The sequence below is a fragment of the Cynara cardunculus genome (genome assembly GCF_001531365.2).
Source record: "Cynara cardunculus var. scolymus isolate 2C chromosome LG 11, CcrdV1, whole genome shotgun sequence".
In the NCBI taxonomy this organism is placed as follows: domain Eukaryota; kingdom Viridiplantae; phylum Streptophyta; class Magnoliopsida; order Asterales; family Asteraceae; genus Cynara; species Cynara cardunculus.
Window position 1 is genome coordinate 3,387,785 of NC_037538.1, and position 18,733 is coordinate 3,406,517.

The following is an 18,733-nucleotide window of genomic DNA, read 5'->3' on the forward strand; positions in this document are numbered from 1 at the left end:
AGGTACATGAAGGTTCATGTTCATGTTCTCATCGTTTTCATTAAAAAAAAACTGTTCTCACGTGAACCTAGCTAACCGTCGAATAAAATATACAAAATCTGTTTTTTAAAATGCATCTGTAATCGACAAATGTTAAAAAGTCTTGTATCGTTTATGTTTATCTTTTATATGTAAGTTTTATTTTAAACGTTAGTTTCTTTTCGTTACCGAAACCCTCTTCACAATTTAGTCATATGAAGCAGTTTCGTGTATAGGACACTACGTCTAGGTGTCCTTTTGTAGCCTTTTTCGACTGATCGTTGTCGTTTCTTGTGACTTTGAACCTTAAATGGTGAAGCCCGATCCATTTTTTTTGGTTAGCTATCTTATTTATATGTCATATATACCGAGTTTATTTGAATTTATTTGACAATTATTATATTCAATATAAATTGATAGTTTTCATATATACTTGTTTAATAATATTATATTCATCAGTCAGATAAATAAAATGTTAAAGATTCATCTTATACTGATATTAAATAAAAATATGATAAATCTTGTTCCTCATTTTTTGTATGTCACAATAAATGCTTCACGATGTGTGAAAATCAGTAATTTAAGTATATATATATATATATATATTATCGAGTTAAATATGTGTCGTATTATAAAGAAAAAACGAGTCCAAAAATATATTCGTAATCAGTTAAAGATGACATGGTACATAAATTTTTCCTACAACTTTATGGTTGAACACATTCATGCACTTTCAGGAAGTTTCTATTTCTAAAAAACTTCCATTTATATATAAAGAGAGATAAGCGGTCAAATGTAAATCACTTATATTTGTACAAACCGTGCAAACCATCATTATCTTTTAATTTCATTGTTTAATTTTATGGAAAAGAAATTATTTCATATAATACTTTTTTTGATAAAGTTGTTTCATATATGGTTATGATTGAAGTCGTTTCATATAATATTTATGAAATTTTAATGAAATTGTTTCATGTATTTCTCTAAAATTAATATAATGAATATGATAATATCCATGATTAACATCCTCCACAATAAAAATGATTAATCAACCTCTCATAATTACAAAAAATGAAAAATTATGATTCGTTGAATAAGATTTGTACGGTTTGTTCAAATAACGTGGTTTGCAAAGTAAACCTTCTATCTCTCAAGATATAAAAAAATCATGTATAACAAAACTTTAAGATAAAACTTTTCACAGATCTCACAAATTTTGAAGTTTGAATCCTCTAAATTATATACGTCTTATATAATTTACACATAAAAAGACATTTTTGCTATAAAAAGCAACGGCCTCTCTTGTGCATCATCTCTTAAAGCATGAATCACTCTTTTCGGCACCAAAAATCATATACGTTATAAATTCATAATTAACTTAAATATGTTTTTAATTGGACAAATTGCATGAAAAAAGTAACGTACTTTAACTTGATTCTTATTTTGGGTAACGTACTTTCAAAACTTTCATTTTAATACCTAAGATGTAAGGTTTTAAACATTTAAGTACTTGGGTAAGAGGTTGAAGCATTGACCGGTAACAAATAATACTGAGTTGGATACCATATACTCGTCACATCAACATGGTAACCGGTTTCTACTATTCTATACGTTTTTCCAGGAAAAAAAATGTGAAATATAATTTATTCAAAACGGTAACGCTTGTATATAAAATCTATACTCGTGAACAAATACCTAAACCGAACACAAAAAAAGATCGTTAAACTAGTCAATCTATGATCCATCGACAAAACCTTAGTCAAATAATGCAAAACCAGACATCTTGTTTCCTCGATGTCGCCAAGTCACACGGCTTGAAAAGGAGCGATCGATATAGAAGTGTTCCTTGAAATTTCACTAGAACGAACGAATAACGCCAAAATTAATAAATAAGTCCCGAGAATGTGTATACATACGAATGTAATTTTGTGAACACATAAACGAAAACAGCAGAAAATGGGATCTTGAACTTGGGTAGCGCTATCTGCGATTCTAAAACTACTTTCACAGTTTTCATCCTGCACATAAAAATAAAAACAATTAATCCCGAGGTCTTCTAGGACGCCAACAACGTCTGAGCGTCCTAATAGAGCGCTTTATAGGACTTAAGTTTATAGGATCAAATGATAAGATGTCTTATATAAAATTGTTGTAATAAGTTTATAAGACGTTAACAAGGTTTTTAGATATCTTTTAAAATAAATTGTCGTTTTAGCTATTTTATACACATTTTTTACAGATACTTTTTCAAATACCATCCTGTAAATAGCTAACGACATTTTATTTTAAAAAGTTAAGTCACCCTTCTTTTTCAGAATGTCCTAAAAACTTGTTAAGATGTCCAAAAACATCTTACAAACCTATTGCATCACTTTTACATAAGACGTCTTATGAGTGGTCCTATAAACTTAAGTCCTATTAAGCAGTCTATTGGGACACTTAAAACAATTATGGCGTCTATGAACCCAATGTTGTAGCAATAGAAGTAAGATCTGCGTACATCATACTGCCTATTTCGTGTAATATCTACTGAGTTCGTTTGGTTTGGTTTTAATAGTTCAATTTGTATAAAACACGGTAGAATCTCTTAAAATGGTGGGTTAGATTGCCGAAAAACGAATAATGCTCTTATTTCTGGCATTTTGAGCTAAAAATTAGCTCTTTTGCTAGATTCAATCAACCTAACGAAAGACGAATTAGGCAAAGTAGTTCACCCACGGCCAAAGCGACACTGTTCCTAACAATGTGTTCGCCTTTTAGCAAAACTAAATAGAATAACAAACAGACGGACTGGCCAACAAACCTAAGGTGCCTTCCCACCTAGGGATCACGTCGAAAACGAAAGTCTATCAAATAAAATAACTTCCACCGTCTCAAAATAAATGTCCAGAATGAAAAGAACACCCAGTTTTAGAAACGTATAATCATTGCATTTATTTTGTTGACTAAATGACAATTTTACCCTTCATTTGTTTAGTTGACTAAATGACGATTTTACCTTTAATAAGGGAGTATGAACTTCTCCATATCACATTAAGTGTAGAATTGGTAAGTGTGTACTTATTTTGAGATAAACTAAAATAGAATCTGGACAGTTTTTTTGGGATGAAGGGATTTTGAAAAAAGAATGAAAAGATTAGTTCGCATACCTTAACATAGACCCTCTTTAAAGAAGTTGATCGGGTATGTTCCATTCGCTAGTTTGCAAATACATTCAACCTTACTTCGGCACTAACTTCAGGATGAAGCTTCAACTCTGCAATATATTCTCCGGTTTCTCGGATCTCTGGTAGAGAAACAATTCTTTTATCGATATCCCTACAGGAAAAAGAATAGAAACAGTCGTAGAATAAGATTTTAAAATAACCAAATCATTCAAGAAGTCAAAAGCATAGAAATTATGATTCAATTTTCAATAAAAGTATCATTGATATAAAAAGAAATAAAAGTTCTTCGCTATGTATTTGGGTTCTTCATGGTTAGAAGGCCTTCATTTTGCTTTCTAGATATGTTTCGTTTTCTTTTATGCAAGTCGGGGTCTTCTTGGAAACAATATATTTGTCTCGTGGACAGAGGTGATGTTTGCATACATCTGACGCCTCCCCAAAGGCCCTACCTACAGATAGGATATACTGGATATGTTTGGTTTGGTTTATCCTACGAAAATTTCTGCACTGTCTCAAATATCTAAAATACCCTTGAATAAAGATATAGAGATGAAGCTTATGGACCCAAATCAATGCCAGAACTCATTTCTAATCACCCAGATACACAAACCCATAATCCTAAATGAAAACTTTCCAGAAAAGGAAATGTTACAAATTTTACGGGTCGTCCCAAAAAAGTTCCAAAACCAACCTCATAGAGGAAACCCGGGCTAAAGGCTTTTTGTGTAAGTGATATAATTAACATGTTTGAATCCATACATGCTTATATAACATTTCTCCAATTAATTACATTACTTCAAACTTGATTCTAATGGGAGAAGCATAAATGGTACTTGCAAAAGTAAGCTAGAAAAGTTTATAAGAAAACAGTTTGAAAATGTCACTTGGTAACAAAAGGTATAATAAACCGTTCACCATAAACAAAATAGATTACCGCTGAAGTTGTGCCTTGATTATGTCAACAAGATCTTGTGCGGTAACACTGGATGCGATAAGATGCATTAGTAGCAAGTTCAAAAAGATTATGTGGATAAACAAATTATTCGTCGAGTTCCGTATAAGTGTGCACACCTTCCAAAAATTTGCTTTCCTTTCCCTCCTTTACGTTTCACCTTGAATGCTCCAACGGTTTCGAAAATTCGAGCAAGTTGCAGAGCCTCTTCTTTTACCTAACAAACAAAATGAAATTGTTGAAGCCAAGATAACTAAAAAGATAAGATTGTTATGAAGGCTCAAACATGATCAAGAATTCTATATGTTTATGAACATTTGGTCTATCTTTGCAGTGTTTTTTCTATGATTCAGCTTTCCAATGAAAAGGAAGGGTATCAAATCAAAGTGGCCCCTTAATACCCGTTGTTTTTCGGCCTCAATTCTCTCCTCTTCGACCTTCATTTCCCTGGACAAAGAGCAAAAGAAAATAATGAAGAAAAGATTAACTATTTCATGTGTTAGAAAGGAAAAAAATTATATTCTCGACATTGTAAACTACAAAAAGTCCAATGATATTAATGTATAATGGAATTATGTGGGTGGCACTGCACCCTGTATATAGGAGCACAAATTATCATCATAACTCGATTTTCTGTCTTATGGATAGTGTAAGAAAACACTAACATCATGCCATTGTTATTTATAAATCCCTGAAATATTTCTCTTGACACTCGATGGATGATCTTTTCTAGGTCCAAAAAACTTGATGCAAAGCTTTCTTTATTATCATCTATGTGTTTCCATAACTGTTACCTTCAAAAGTAGGCTGCTTTCCTGGCTATCCACCCATGAATCAACCCAAGAAAATAACAAGGATGCAATCACATTGCATAGTGGCTAGTGCTTCGAATAGGTTCAAATAAGAATTGTAAATGTTTTGAGAAACTTGGAACCAACTATTTCATGAATTATTCAAAATGAATAACCCTAAAATATTCATGAATACTATTCATCATGAATCACATGCATTTTCATTATTCATCATATTCATCTTGAACCTGGAACCATTAGTTCTTTAGGGGAACTTGACCTATTCTTTCAATCAAATATCATCAAATTCAAAACTCATAAACAAATCCCAACATTCTTTTCGTCAAAAGATTCAAAACCACAAAACTGAGACGGGCCTTACTAACATTCGCTTGTCATTTTCACAAACAGTTGGCAGACTTCATACAGGATGATTAACATTGGCCCATAAAACTCTAGAACCAGCAGAATTTTGCTTGAATTTACTTGATTAAATACTAATAAAAACTCATCAAAATCAATCGAATTAACACATTACTTGATAAGGACGGGAGTAACAATCTGGGCCTTGCCGGCAGGATGCAGAAAGTTCCTGAAAAATCCAGCTTTGACATCCAAAAGCTGCCCTTTCTTCCCCACATCAATAACATCCTCCGTCAATATTATCTGTAATCCAAGAACAAGAAAACCGATTAATAATAAGGCTAAGTAGGATCGAAATGTGCACAATTTGGTTGTACCTTTCGTGTTTTCTTGGCTTTCTTTTGAGCCAAAATTACAAAAACGGAACTTCTATCGGAAATTGGGGCGCTGTGGTTGATGTTTCTTGTTAGGGTGCGGTTACTAAGCCATGAGGATGAATTCCATGACAGACTTGCTGCCGGAGAAGCCATTGACAATCTCTGAATTTATCTTATCCGGAGTGGGTTTGGTTACGATATCTGAAGGGAAGGCTCGGGTCGTCGACAGTGAATTTTGCTATATCTACTTTCTCAATTTATAAAGTTCACCAATACCCCCTCGAGAATAGCTTCGATTGCATTCTATACCCCTTCACATACAATAAATACAATATAAGTTTCGGATTATTGTGTGAATTACTGAATTATAATCGCCATCAAACCTCTGTCGTGTAACTCAGTTGATAAAAATAAGAGACTTATTATAAATACATGACAGATATCGGGTCCGATTCCACCCGTACCCTGGCCACTGGTCTTAGCCGCTGAGAAATGCCCCTAACATTGATGTTTTTGGATATGGGTTCCGTGTGAGGCCGGTTGGAGTTGTCAGTAATCAACTCTTTGTCAAACTATAACCACTATTTAAAAGTCCTCTAAGAGGTTGTTTGTTTACTTTTTAATAATTTCATTAAAAGACAGCATCTTAAGAGTTGAATCTTGTTTGACAAGAAAAAAATCCATTTCTTAATGGTTCTAAAACTCTCTGAATGTATAATGTGTCTCCCTTAACCATTCAGCACCCTAATTTCATTTTAAACAATTACATTTCATTTTGCACTATATCATGAGAGTCTCTTAATCATTCTGAACACTTAATTATTTAACATCAAACCATTCTGCAATTGGCAAACAGCCCCTAAGAACTCACATAGTCAAGTGTTTACAGCATTTTAGATTGTCTTATTAAGAATTTGAATTATTATTATAGTAATAGTTTTCGGAGTAAATTACAATTTTTGTTCATGTGATTTGTTAATAATTGTGATCTTCATCCTTATGGTTTAGAAATCGTAATCGCTTATGGGTTAATTCCTACCCTTAGTTACAAGGGACTAAACCATAGGGACTAAAATAACAATAAATTATAAATCATAAAGATGAAAATAATAATTAAGTATAAACTATAGGAACGAATACCACATAAACGAAACTCGTAATGATTAATAAACCACGAGATGGAAAACGTAATTTACTCTAGTTTTTATAATTATTTCAATGTATTAATTATACATGAGTATCAAAAAAATTGTATGATGTGTTTTAGAAATATACCGATTTCGATATGTTATCCAAATAGTCTAATTTAAAGTTGTTTACCGGCGGGATGGTTTGCTCGATTCATCCAGTCTGGTCTGTTAAAAAACGGACTTGGACTACCATTCTCGAAGAAATGGACGGGTATGTACTAACTTGTTAATATTAATCCGACGAGCGTAAGTTATGGGGAAAAAAACTTGGGCAAACCCGCCCAACTCGTTAATATTCTTTAATAATTACTTTTATAATTAAAATTTATAAATAAAATTGTAAATTCTTGATAATTATCAATTCTCACTTAATCATGACTCAAGATAATAACACTATAAACTAAAACGTAAAAACATAATTAACTCAACCAATCAATTCCTTATTATCTCATTTGGTCATTTCTTATATCGATAGTCCGTATTTTTCAGAATATTTTTTTTTTCTAAATTATGTACATTGTTATGTATTTACGTCTAATTTTAAGTTGGAAAATAGTTATGTATTTTAAATTAATTTGTATAACTTGTGATTTTATACAAATTATGTTTTCTTTATAAAAAAAAAAGGCCCGTTAGTTCTGGGCAAGCACCGCTCATTTATAAGACAGATATAAACAAGATTTCAAACGGATAAAAAAGATTTTGAGTTTGTTATATTATATTATATTAAACTTGTTAGTCAAGAAAAATAGCTTGTGCTCATCTCAAACCTACAAATGATTAATTTTAGCCTAATTTTGTCACCTCTAATTGATTTTAATGTCGTGTTGTAAGTAATCTGTTATTAGAAAAATAGATAAACCGATTTATAAAATAATACGGGCATATTTGTAAAAATAGTTGAAAAATAAAAGAGTCATACGTCTATTGAATCAACTACAATTACAATAGAGCGTCAAAAGTATAACTTCAATTTATTTGAATTATATGAAGCCCGATTGTATAATTACATGGTGATGCTTTGATATGTTTCCCCGTACCAATTTTAAATTGCTTAGTTATGTTTACGAAGGGTGTCGTAGTATTGTCGTGTTGGGTGCGATCGTATAGTTTTTCCAACTGAAGAAATGTGGACTCGAACATTGATCTCTTTTATGGAAGAACAAAAAACTAACTAATAGATCTATGAAAAAAAACTGATATTTTTACAGTTAAATTATGTTGCTACTTAAAAAAAATCTGCGTCCAGCCCTGATTGGGATATCGGGTTATTTGTATTTTTGGACTATGTATTGGAATATTAGTTTACTTATTCGGTTTGGTATATTATGAACTAATACATAGAGTACTTTTATTATGCATCGGTATTATATGCAAGACTTTTGCTATATGATTTCACTACAAAAATGAAGAGTATCAGCGAGAGAAAATTCTCTCGTTGATCCGTCACTGAAGGCCTCTTCTCCGTCGTTGATCATCAGTCGGTCAAAAGCTCGTAGGTAATGCTATCAGCGACGGATCAACGAGATAACTGATTTTTGGTCAGTCTCTCGTTGATCTCTTGCTGATCAACGAAGGATTTTTTCCGTTGCTGATATTCTTCATTCTAGTAATGATTTATGTATTGGTTTGACTTGGAGATTATGTAATTGGATGCATGGTTTTTTAAATAATATATAAACGTTTTCATGTTGAAAATAAAGGAGTTACAGTTACAGTTACGTAACGACAGAAGGAATACAAAATAAACATACTTAATAAACTATGAGCAAAAGACAAAAAAGACCTCACTATTATATACGTGTAGTATACCTATATATAGCTAACTAACAAATAAAAATTATTTAAATTTAATTTTAATTTTAATTTTAATATTAAACTATTTAATATTTTAATTTTAATTGATTCTGGAGTAAATTATGTTTATTTTCCTTTTGATTGGTTAAAGATTATGATTTTCATTTTTTTTATTAACTTGTATATCCAACTCGTTATGCGAGCCGACTAAACTCAGAACGACCACCTGTTTTGTAGATAGCCCGGAGTCACCGCATTTGAACCTCCGTGGCTACAAGAGGATTTTTATTCCTCCTTGAATTTGAACATGGGACCTCCTGGTTCTTTTGACCTTTGGAGCCAAGCTCAAACCAATCAGGCACCACCCTTGCGGTTTGATTTTCATTTTTTGGTTTAAAAATTGTGATTTTTATCATTATAAATTGTAATTTATTGTTATTTTTTTTCTTATGATTTATAATTTATTGTCGTCCTTATGATTTATAAGATTAGTTTAATGATGAAAATAATAATAAATTACTAATTCATAAGGATAAATTAAATTACAAACTATAATTAATTAACAATAATTAGTTTATTTAAAAAAAATTAGACCAACTTTGTGACGGTTCTTTAAAATAATAAATAAATAAAATATCCGTCACAAATTCGTCAGGATTTGTGGCGAAAGTCAACAAAAGTTAACTTTCATTGATTTTTTTGGAACCCGTCGATTTAATCCGTCACTGATTTTTCAATGGAATTTCCGGTAAAAAAAATCCATCGTTGATACCCGTATTTTTTTTTTTTAAGTAGTGAAACTAAAATCGTAATTTAATCTTGAATTTATTTCCGGTTTAGATATATACATTGACAAAATCCAAGTCACCCTCTAAACAAAATAAAAATAAATAAATAATAAATAAATGACGAGTGTGGTTTGCTAGGGTTACCTGAGGAAGGTGGCAAGCAGTGATGGTTTTAACCGTTGACTTTCTCTTTTCCATTCATTTGACGGTTAATTTATATAAACCACCACCTCCAAACCTCCATTAAACCACCAATCTTCGATCTCCATTAATGGCTGCCTTCTGCTTCTCAAACACCTTTGATCACCACCAATCCACCATCAACGATTCCCTCATCTTCAACCTATCGCTTCTTCTAGACAAAACCCAACAACTTCAATCTCGCGCCACCATCTTCTTCGCACAAACCCCATCATCCATGGCTTCTTCTGATCATTCCACCTCCAACTCGCCGGAAAACATGGAGAACGTCGCGGGTTTGCTCCAAGAGATCATTTCCATCGTCTTTAACGTCATCTCCACTTGCCAAAACATTAGTCAAAATGATGCTAATAACCAGATTAATAACGTCAACAACACCCATAACGATATGATCATTGGGTTCGATCAATTGACTCAATCCAACCCCATATTTGATCAGTGGTCTGCCGGTGGTGTTGATCAGAATAGTATACTTGGTAATGCAAAGTGTTCAACAAGAAACGACGACGTTACTGGTTTAGATCAGAAGAAGAAACAGAAAGAAATCTTGTGGCAAAAGAACTACGATATCGTAGAAATGGAGGCAGCCGAATTACTAGCGAAATACACACATTATTGCCAAGTATGTGGGAAAGGGTTCAAACGAGATGCGAATTTGAGGATGCATATGCGAGCCCACGGAGACGAGTACAAGTCGACAGCAGCTCTCGTGAAACCCGTTGTGATAAACGGTTGTAGTACGACATCAATGAGAAAGTATTCGTGTCCGCAAGAAGGGTGTCGATGGAACCGTAAGCATCCAAAGTTCCAGCCGTTGAAGTCGATGATTTGCATGAAGAATCACTACAAACGGAGCCATTGTCCGAAGCTGTACGCATGTAAACGGTGCAACGGAAAGCAGTTTTCGGTGGTTTCGGATTTACGGACGCATGAGAAGCATTGTGGGGATGTGAAATGGCGATGTTCTTGTGGCACAACGTTTTCGAGGAAAGATAAGCTCATGGGTCATGTTGGTTTGTTCTTAGGGCATACCCCAGTTGTTGATTATAATAAGAGTACTTCTTTGATTAAGAGTCAATGAGATTTGGAAGGTGGGTTTTTGTCTCATGTTTAAATGGTTATAAACATATATATAATAACGTGTTTGATTGAAGCTCTTGAGTGTAAGAACGATGGAGGTACAAATGAGAACACTTTCCGAGAACATCTTTATCACATGTGATAATACATGTGAAGAGATCCGGTTGTGTGTGGACGATGTGTCATGCAAATCCTACGACTTACGTCGCGTCAAAGGTTTTTTATTAGGATGCGTTTGGTTTGCAAGATCGTTTTTGAGAGATTTGAATTTCATGGAGGGATTTGGATTTGGATTTGAATAGATTTGAAATCATTGATATGTTTGGTTTGTAGGATTTGGAATTGGATTTCGTTATTGATAAATACTTCATAAAAAATAATTAAGTTACATTTTTATTAATCGATCATTACAAAATAAATGTTTTTAACATTTTTAGAACCTTATTACATACAATCCTACGAAATCTTATAAAATCTCAAGCACTCTCTAAGGATTTCAAAATCCTATGTTTGTAGGATTTCAATTAAATTATAGATTTCAAATCCGGACAATCCAACAAACAAAACATGGGATTGGAATGGATTTGAAATCTAAATATCACAAAATCCATTTCATTTCTACAAACCAAACAAGACCTTAGGATGTGATTGTACTTGACTTTGTCTTATGTTGATGAGCCTACCATATTTGGTGTGGTAAAAGGTATTATAGTGTGGTAAAAGTTATCCTTATAACCACAATTGGTTTGAACTTAAGCTCCAAAAATTATAAGTACCTAGAAGTCTAGGTTCAAATCCAAAGAGAAATAAAAATCCTTTTGTGACTGGAAGTTCAAATGCAGTAACTCCGGACGACTACCTGCTTTTATTTGTCAGTTTGCATAACAGGTTGAATATTCAGGTTAATTTAAAAAAAAGTTGTCCTTGATGAAAAGTGTGGTTTTAGATGTTTAGGATTGTTAGTTGTCTTATATTATCTTAAATTAGCATAATTGTAATGTGTTATTACGTTTGAGTAACGATGTAATATCATAAGTACAAAAGAATTAAAAAGTATATGCAACACATGAAATATTTACATAAATTACACTTTTAATCCCTGCTGTTGTCACTTACTATTAAAAAGTAACTATTGTAGTTGTCTCTTCATTACACTTTTGCTCCCTTCCATTCATTTTAATTAAACTGTAACAAAGTGACAAAAATATGATATAAACTATTTTCCTTAAAGTTGTCACGAATGGCCTGAAGTCAAAACCTTCAGGTTTTGGTAGCACTTAAATTCGAACATGGGAAAGATGAGATTTCCACTGCATCCCTTAAACGCTTCCTGAATGTAGAGAGCATCGAGTAGTTCAACTTAAAGGCAAGATGATATGTGCATAACCATGCAATAAAACATCATGATACAACCATTTTACCACTATTTTCTCCTCAGAATCTTCATCCTTAGAGATGCATCAACCATTACTAACAAGTATTACTTAAGATAGTACTTTATAAAAGTATGAGAAAGTTCAAGCATATCTTACATCTTACATCCATTTCTAGAAGAAATGAGATTTTGGTACATAATAAATATGATCTATCTGGTATCAAGTTACGACACTTAACAAGCAGGGTCTGGTAAAAGCTTAAGCTTGGTTTTCTTGGTTCTGCTGAAAGTTGAGAGGCCTCCTATAGAGCATGATGTGTGGCTCTGGTTTGTGAATCGCATAGTGCACCCACCCTCGACTCTGTTGGACTCCTATGGCACGCCATTCGCTCTACAAGAACAAAACCACATCTTGGTATCAAAAAAGCTTTAACGAAATCAATTTCAACTTCAAAATAGATCAAAATGCTCTCTTGAAACAGAAGCTTTTATAAGTCCTTCACAAACGAGCAAATATATTTTTAAGTTCAAGCTTCAACAAGTTCTGCATGGAAAACCTAAGTTCCAGGTGTGTATTGAGTTGAGACAGGATACGAAAGCAGATAATAGAAAACAAGAACAGCTAGATTGTTATTTCTTCATGTCGATCACCAAAAATGACTTGAGTTCACAATTAGGAGCAATTTTCATAAATAACCATTTTATATCGCATTAATTGAAGTAGTTAAGACAGAAAAATACTTCTGGTTGTTGCATGAATTCTAGCATTGATTCCTAACAGTTTATGTTGTGCCTTGTTCAGTATTCTTATCAAGTAAATTCTGGAATTTCATCATGCAAAATTTATTTACCGAAGAATTTTGAATGTATAGATTAGCTTGAATTTTCATAGACTCTCAAAAATACATAGTGTTTCCATCTGAAGATTTCTGTATTATCTTAAAATGAGCATTGAAAAATCAACTGGGGTGATTACAGCCATTTTTTATTGCTTTTATTGTAACTCCAGATGATGATATGCCATGCTCTTAGCTGTTTTGATTCCTTTATTGATCATGACTCATAAGGCCCCATTAGGGGTCAAGGATTCAAAGTGAAAAAATGAACCACAGGGAGTTCTGTTAATTATAGAAAAAACTGTCGTCAAATGACATGAACAACCTCTATTTCATGCAGAAAAACAAAGATCATTTAGATTTATACACAAAGAACAGAAAACCGAATATTTATTTGGACATATAATGAATATATGCATCTAGAAATAATATCATCAGGCATCTCTAGACAACTTACAGTAGAACATACTGAAGTGAGCTTATAGGCCCTCTTATTGAACTTTAGAACTAAGTAGAAATATATTTTCAAGCACTGGAAGCATTTACGCTTAATGAAACCTGTAACTAAGAGTAATTTCAGTTCGGATGTCAAACTTCATAACTTCTGCATTTATACGATATTAATGCTGTTTCAAATTCAAAGCCAACATATAAGCTGGCATCAATTTCTTGCACCTAATTCCATCAGATCAAATCAATTTGGAAGTTAAATGGTCAAGTTGACATCAAAAGCCATAGGTACCTCTTTTGACGGGAAGTCTGGTATTAAAAATTCGAGCAATTTTTCCAAACATGATTGAAATTTAGCTGAAAAACAACATAAGAACACTAACAAGTAAGCTACATACCTCAGAAAGAAGACGATTCTTGGGAAGGAGTTTCGCAACTTCGGGTGGAAGAACCACATGCCTGAAAATTATAAGTACGAAACACATATAATACTTCAAATCGAAACCAAAGAGTTGAAGATTAAACGGAAAAAGCAAGGAATTACCTATACTCGAAGGTATCATCAAAGTATTTCTCAGAATACTGGATCTGGCCCATAATCACTCTGATTTCTCAGATTCGAAAAATTCCTGGTGACAATTCAGAGAGTAACACAATAGAATCAGCAGGTAATCTGGTGTAAGTGAATCAAAGGATTAAATAACAAATCGTGAAGATGTATGTAGGAAGAACCCTAGATACCTTTGAGAGAGAGAGAGAGAGAGAGTGGTTAAGGTGTTGTGACGCACGTAGCGAATATGGAAAAGTAAAAGGGAGCCAGGACCAAAAGAAAACTAAGAGGAATAATTAATATGAAACTATAAATTTCAAAATTTGAACTCTCCCGCCTAAATTCGATATTGACTGATCAACACAATTGTGCGCTCTCGGCGTGTGTGGTGTCATATTGGGTGCGTTTGGTACGCAGATAGGACATGACAGCTGTTCAGCGTTTGATAAAACATGACAAGACAAGACAGAACTGTTTAAAATGACCAATTTACCTCCAGTGAGCTGTTTAGTGTTTTTTCACTAAATAATCAATATAAATGTTTACAAATACTATTTAAAGATACCAAGAAAAATTCCAAAATTGCATTAAAAACTCATATGTGCCGGTCCTAAAACACCCATTATCAATCCTAACACACATTTTAAAATTCAACATTAGTTAAAGAAATGCATTTTGATAGTGGAATAGTTAAAACAGTGGGATCAATAGTCAAGTATGGCCTAAAGGCATGCCTAAGAAATGCATTGTGGTAACAGTAGAATCAATAGTCAATAAAGATTTGATCTTTTTGTTGATAAACCCAGGAATAGAAAAAGACAATTGCATCAATAGTCATAGTTAAGCTAGAACATGCATTCACCCCAAAAAAGAAGCTACAACAGCTAAGTGGTATCAAACGAGGGCAGCATAAGTACCAAAAAGTAAAGGGCCAAACAGCAAACATGAATCAGAAACAGCAAACAAAATGCAAATCGAGTAGAAACATGAATCAGAAACAACAAACAAACATGAATTAGGTGTTGTCGAGTTCTTCTAAATCGAGTTATGCAAAATCGAGAAGGTCGATTACCTGAGAGTATGGAGAAAGGAGAAAGGGTGCTGTCGAGTTCTTCTAAACGATTGATGAAGGAGAGGTGGTGATTGATGAAGGAGACGGTGGAAGCGATAGAGGAGGCGGTGATTCGTGCTGTCGAGTTATTCTGTCGCCGATTGATGAAGAAGAGGGCCGATTGATTAAGGAGAAGGGTCGATTGATGAAGGAGAATGGTGTGTTGTGTATTAGGTATTGAGAGGGTAGATAGGTAAAATGTTTATTGTTCTAGTTAGTTCCAGGGGGGAAGGGTGGACTACCGTGTCCTACCCGTGTTCTAGCTTGTTCTAGTTAGTCCCACATAAGGTCATACCAAACATGGGACAAATATGTTCTGTCCTATCCTATTCCACCCTGTTTTGCCTACCAAACGCACCCATTGAGTCATTGAAAATGGGAACTCGCACGTCTAAATCGGTCTCGATTCTAAAAAAGCTTTTTATAATCGGTCTCGACCAAAAACACGAGGCATGGTTAAAGTTTAGCATAATTGGTTATGAAAATCGGCCCCAGTAATGGGAGGGGCCCAAATTGGACTTACTTTTTATTTTTTAAAAATTCCGTATTTTACCAATGGATTTTTTCTGAAATTTTTTTAAGAATATAAAATTGTTATTTTAACAAGCTTTAAAATATGTAATTTTTAATCAAAATACACTTAAAAAAATAAATTTTATCATAATTTGTTAAAAACCAACATCGAACACGAACAAAAATCGTGAATTATAGCGAGAATTGTGAACGTGTTTTATGTTTGTGAGTTGGTATTCTCAACGGTTATATTACCGCCCTAGCGACTATAAAAAATGGTAACATTTTTTGAAAAAATCAGGTTGGGCCTATAACCGGTCCCGGGGAAAGTTCTTGTTTTTGGATGAGAAGTGTAATCGGTCCTTAACCAAAGTTTCCAAACCAGTAACAGTCAGTCCCGGCCCGGGCCTGTCTCAAGTCGGTTCCACCGGGGCCGGGCACATTAAACCATATCTACTTTAGAGTCTAGACCAACTCATGTAATTTTATGGGTTCAAGGAAAATCTCCAATGATTTCAAGAGGGATTTAAATAGGTGATATATACGGACTTACGAAGTATCTTCAATTTGTCTAAATCTTATAATTATTTATAATAAACATGAAATAATAATTCAATATAAATTTATGGTAATCATATTAATGATTGTTGAGTGTTTTGCTCGTTTTAATTATTTAAAAAGTGTTTCAATGAAATAAAGACATGCAATTATTCTTAAGACAAGTCGGAAACCTTCAAAACAGTTTTCCTACTAATTAAAAAAACACCTTATTTCCCATCTACTAAAAACACTTCCAAACAAAAGCTTTTTGATTTATACAGACAAATTAATTTATATAAATAGTTTTATTCATACACGACTTAATGAAAAATCAATCAAACAACCTGTAAGTGCCCTCACCGCATCTTGTAACCCATATTACAACCCTTTATCCTCCGTAAATCACAAATAGACCAATCAACACATAGATTCATATTCCATTTATCAAATAGATATTCTCGAGCCAATAAAAATTTAATCGATCATGAGTTCAAACCCGTAAGCAAGCATCTAGCTCAAGCTTGATCACTTAAAATATATTCAGGCTCAAGCTCAAGCTCTACATTGAAAAGGTTATTCAAGCTCAAGCGTGATATTATTTTTCCAAGTCAAACTGAAATAACCTTCGACTCGGCTCATTTAGACCCCAACTCATGCACCCAGAAAATCTAAAACTTGAACCATACAAATACAGGAGACAACAATGAATTGAAAAGAGAGGCATATAACAAAGGCTTTCAGATTATATTCAAACTGTGTACCATTTCAAAACAAAATCTAAACCTTCCCACCAAAAACGCCCTTCAAATCGGACAACAACAAAACAAAAGGAATTCCGGTCTCCGGCCAACAATCATGTACCTGCTTGTGTATCGACATGAAGTATTTGGTATAGATCTGAACTGCTATAACCACTAAAAACCCAAAAAAAATATGCATGTTTATAGTGATAGCCAATTCACAAACTTGACTAAAACCCTTCTTTGTTTAAGGCTTCTCCAGAGTCTTGTACAGCATTGAGGTTCCTTGGAAAACCATCAGCTGATATTTCGTTCTATACTGCTTCAACTGCAACATAACATCTCATCATCTTTAATGATAACAAACAAACAAGCAACAAAATTTAAATTTTGATAATTTCAACCGATGATTTCTAATGAGAGAAAAAACTACTGCAATTATGAAGGGAAAAGAACAAGATTTCAAGTGTTGAAATGTAGATGTAGACGATTTGTTGAACCATGTAAATATCAAATTTTCTTTTCTTTGTGATTGTGTGTGATTATCGATCCTATCTTCATATAGAAATAATCCCGATATTTCTGTAAAATATGATACTCCCTCCAGCCTAAAAATAAGCGTCCGCTTTCAAAATTAAGGGTCTTGTTTGGTATGTAGGATTGGATTTGGAGGGATTTTGAATTGAACTCGATTCCAATCCTGTGTATGTGTTGAAAAGATTTCCTGGATTTGAAATCCAGGGATTTCATTGAGGCTACAAACATAGGACGTGGATGGTTGGTATTTCACAAGATTTCTTAAGATTTGCATGTAATAATGTTCTAAATTTTGTTAAAAACATTTGTTTTGTAATAATCAATTAATAAAAAAGTAAATTAATTACTTTTATAATTATTTTTAATTTGTTTATAAAGAAGCAATTCATTTCCTTTCCAAAACTTGCAAACCAAACACACCAAAGATCCCAAATCCAAATCTCTCCACAATATCCGAGTCCGTCAAAACCATTTTGTCAAACCAAACGCCCCTAAAGGGTCTACTTTCCAATACTACCCATAATTATGAGATGAGAAAATTCTTATTTCCTCTTTTATTACGAGAAAATTGTCATTTGGTTAATCAAAAAGTGCATCATTGCGCATTTTTAAAACCATGTGCATCTTTCCCCTTCCCCTTCCCCTTCCCCTTCCCCTTCCCCTTCCCCTGTACTTAATCCAATCGCCTTGCAGCCCTTTTTCAGTGTGGACATTTATTTTGGGACGCAGGTAGTAAGCATTAAAGAAAAGCAAAAAAAAGTGCAAACCTCAACATCAGGCATCTTTTCAAAACCAAACTTCTTGGTCCATATGGATTCAGCTTCATCAGCGGCAGGAAGCGCAAGAACTTTCACGTTCAGAGAAGCTAGCAGTTCTTCGATGCAAGAAAACAGCGCTTGGAAATAGCCCTACACGACATTTCACATAAATAAGAAGAGTATTCTCCACAAAAGCAGGAGGAGAACATTTGATACTCACCAATCCTTGACATTCACTACTCGTTGCTACTAAAGGAAGTTCGGCTACTTCCTGGCCAAATATGCGAAAAATCCCAGCAGATACAACCGTTGAGCTGCACATTTAGAGAAGAATCACAACTGTGCCCACATAAGATGAGAATCAAGGAAATGTGTTAAAAAATTGAAAGATGGTCTCACTTGACTGTCAATATAGCACAGTACATCCCTCCATAATCCTGTTGTTTTAAACTTCTCCTGAAGCAATGTCAAATAGAATGTTAGTTGGAAGAAGAATCCAATTAATACAGTTCATTAATGTGTTTGTATGTAGACAGGACTGGAACAGGATTATGGTGAAATAATTGTACAAGGTTTTAGGATTTTAATTTGACATGTGT

General features: G+C 33.5%; 4 protein-coding genes across 4 annotated transcripts in view; 1 reads left to right on the forward strand and 3 right to left on the reverse strand.

Annotated features, from left to right (window-relative positions):
• Positions 1–1,852: 1,852 nt before the first annotated feature.
• Positions 1,853–5,898, reverse strand: LOC112521304 (50S ribosomal protein L9, chloroplastic). The gene is made up of 7 exons (XM_025130079.1): positions 5,669–5,898; positions 5,467–5,594; positions 4,539–4,584; positions 4,257–4,354; positions 4,120–4,167; positions 3,168–3,336; positions 1,853–2,036 (listed from the first exon to the last, which is right to left on the reverse strand). The coding sequence occupies exons 1-6, from the start codon at positions 5,819–5,821 to the stop codon at positions 3,216–3,218; spliced, it is 594 nt and encodes a 197-aa protein (XP_024985847.1). The 5' UTR covers positions 5,822–5,898; the 3' UTR covers positions 1,853–2,036; positions 3,168–3,215.
• A 3,816-nt stretch (positions 5,899–9,714) lies between these two features.
• On the forward strand, positions 9,715–10,797 carry LOC112520963 (protein SENSITIVE TO PROTON RHIZOTOXICITY 2-like). Its single transcript, XM_025129589.1, has one exon. It carries the CDS (start codon positions 9,715–9,717, stop codon positions 10,723–10,725), a length of 1,011 nt encoding a protein of 336 aa, XP_024985357.1. The 3' UTR covers positions 10,726–10,797.
• A 1,305-nt stretch (positions 10,798–12,102) lies between these two features.
• LOC112521946 (cyclin-dependent kinases regulatory subunit 1) lies at positions 12,103–14,164 on the reverse strand. Its single transcript, XM_025130962.1, has 4 exons — positions 14,127–14,164; positions 13,930–14,014; positions 13,784–13,844; positions 12,103–12,490 (listed from the first exon to the last, which is right to left on the reverse strand). The coding sequence occupies exons 2-4, from the start codon at positions 13,980–13,982 to the stop codon at positions 12,359–12,361; spliced, it is 246 nt and encodes an 81-aa protein (XP_024986730.1). The 5' UTR covers positions 13,983–14,014; positions 14,127–14,164; the 3' UTR covers positions 12,103–12,358.
• Positions 14,165–16,824: 2,660 nt separating this feature from the next.
• LOC112522291 overlaps positions 16,825–18,733 on the reverse strand; it is a 9,400-nt gene continuing 7,491 nt past the window's right edge. The window contains exons 15-18 of the mRNA XM_025131412.1: positions 18,534–18,590; positions 18,355–18,448; positions 18,144–18,284; positions 16,825–17,167 (exon numbers count right to left, since the gene is read on the reverse strand). Coding sequence (XP_024987180.1) covers positions 17,087–17,167; positions 18,144–18,284; positions 18,355–18,448; positions 18,534–18,590 — 373 coding nt within the window. The 3' untranslated portion in view covers positions 16,825–17,086. The remainder of the gene's footprint in view (positions 17,168–18,143; positions 18,285–18,354; positions 18,449–18,533; positions 18,591–18,733) is intronic.

Excerpts from the sequence above, each read along its gene's own strand:
- LOC112521304 (XM_025130079.1), bottom strand. The coding sequence starts at position 5,821 with ATGGCTTCTCCGGCAGCAAGTCTGTCATGGAATTCATCCTCATGGCTT. Across the intron at positions 5,595-5,668 it reads AAGCCAAGAAAACACGAAAG|ATAATATTGACGGAGGATGT; the intron begins GTACAACCAAAT and ends CTTGGATTACAG. Across the intron at positions 3,337-4,119 it reads ATCAAGGCACAACTTCAGCG|GGATATCGATAAAAGAATTG; the intron begins GTAATCTATTTT and ends TTTTTCCTGTAG.
- LOC112521946 (XM_025130962.1), bottom strand. The coding sequence starts at position 13,982 with ATGGGCCAGATCCAGTATTCTGAGAAATACTTTGATGATACCTTCGAG. Across the intron at positions 13,845-13,929 it reads GATGATACCTTCGAGTATAG|GCATGTGGTTCTTCCACCCG; the intron begins GTAATTCCTTGC and ends TATAATTTTCAG. Across the intron at positions 12,491-13,783 it reads AGAATCGTCTTCTTTCTGAG|AGCGAATGGCGTGCCATAGG; the intron begins GTATGTAGCTTA and ends TTGTTCTTGTAG.
- LOC112520963 (XM_025129589.1), top strand. The coding sequence starts at position 9,715 with ATGGCTGCCTTCTGCTTCTCAAACACCTTTGATCACCACCAATCCACC.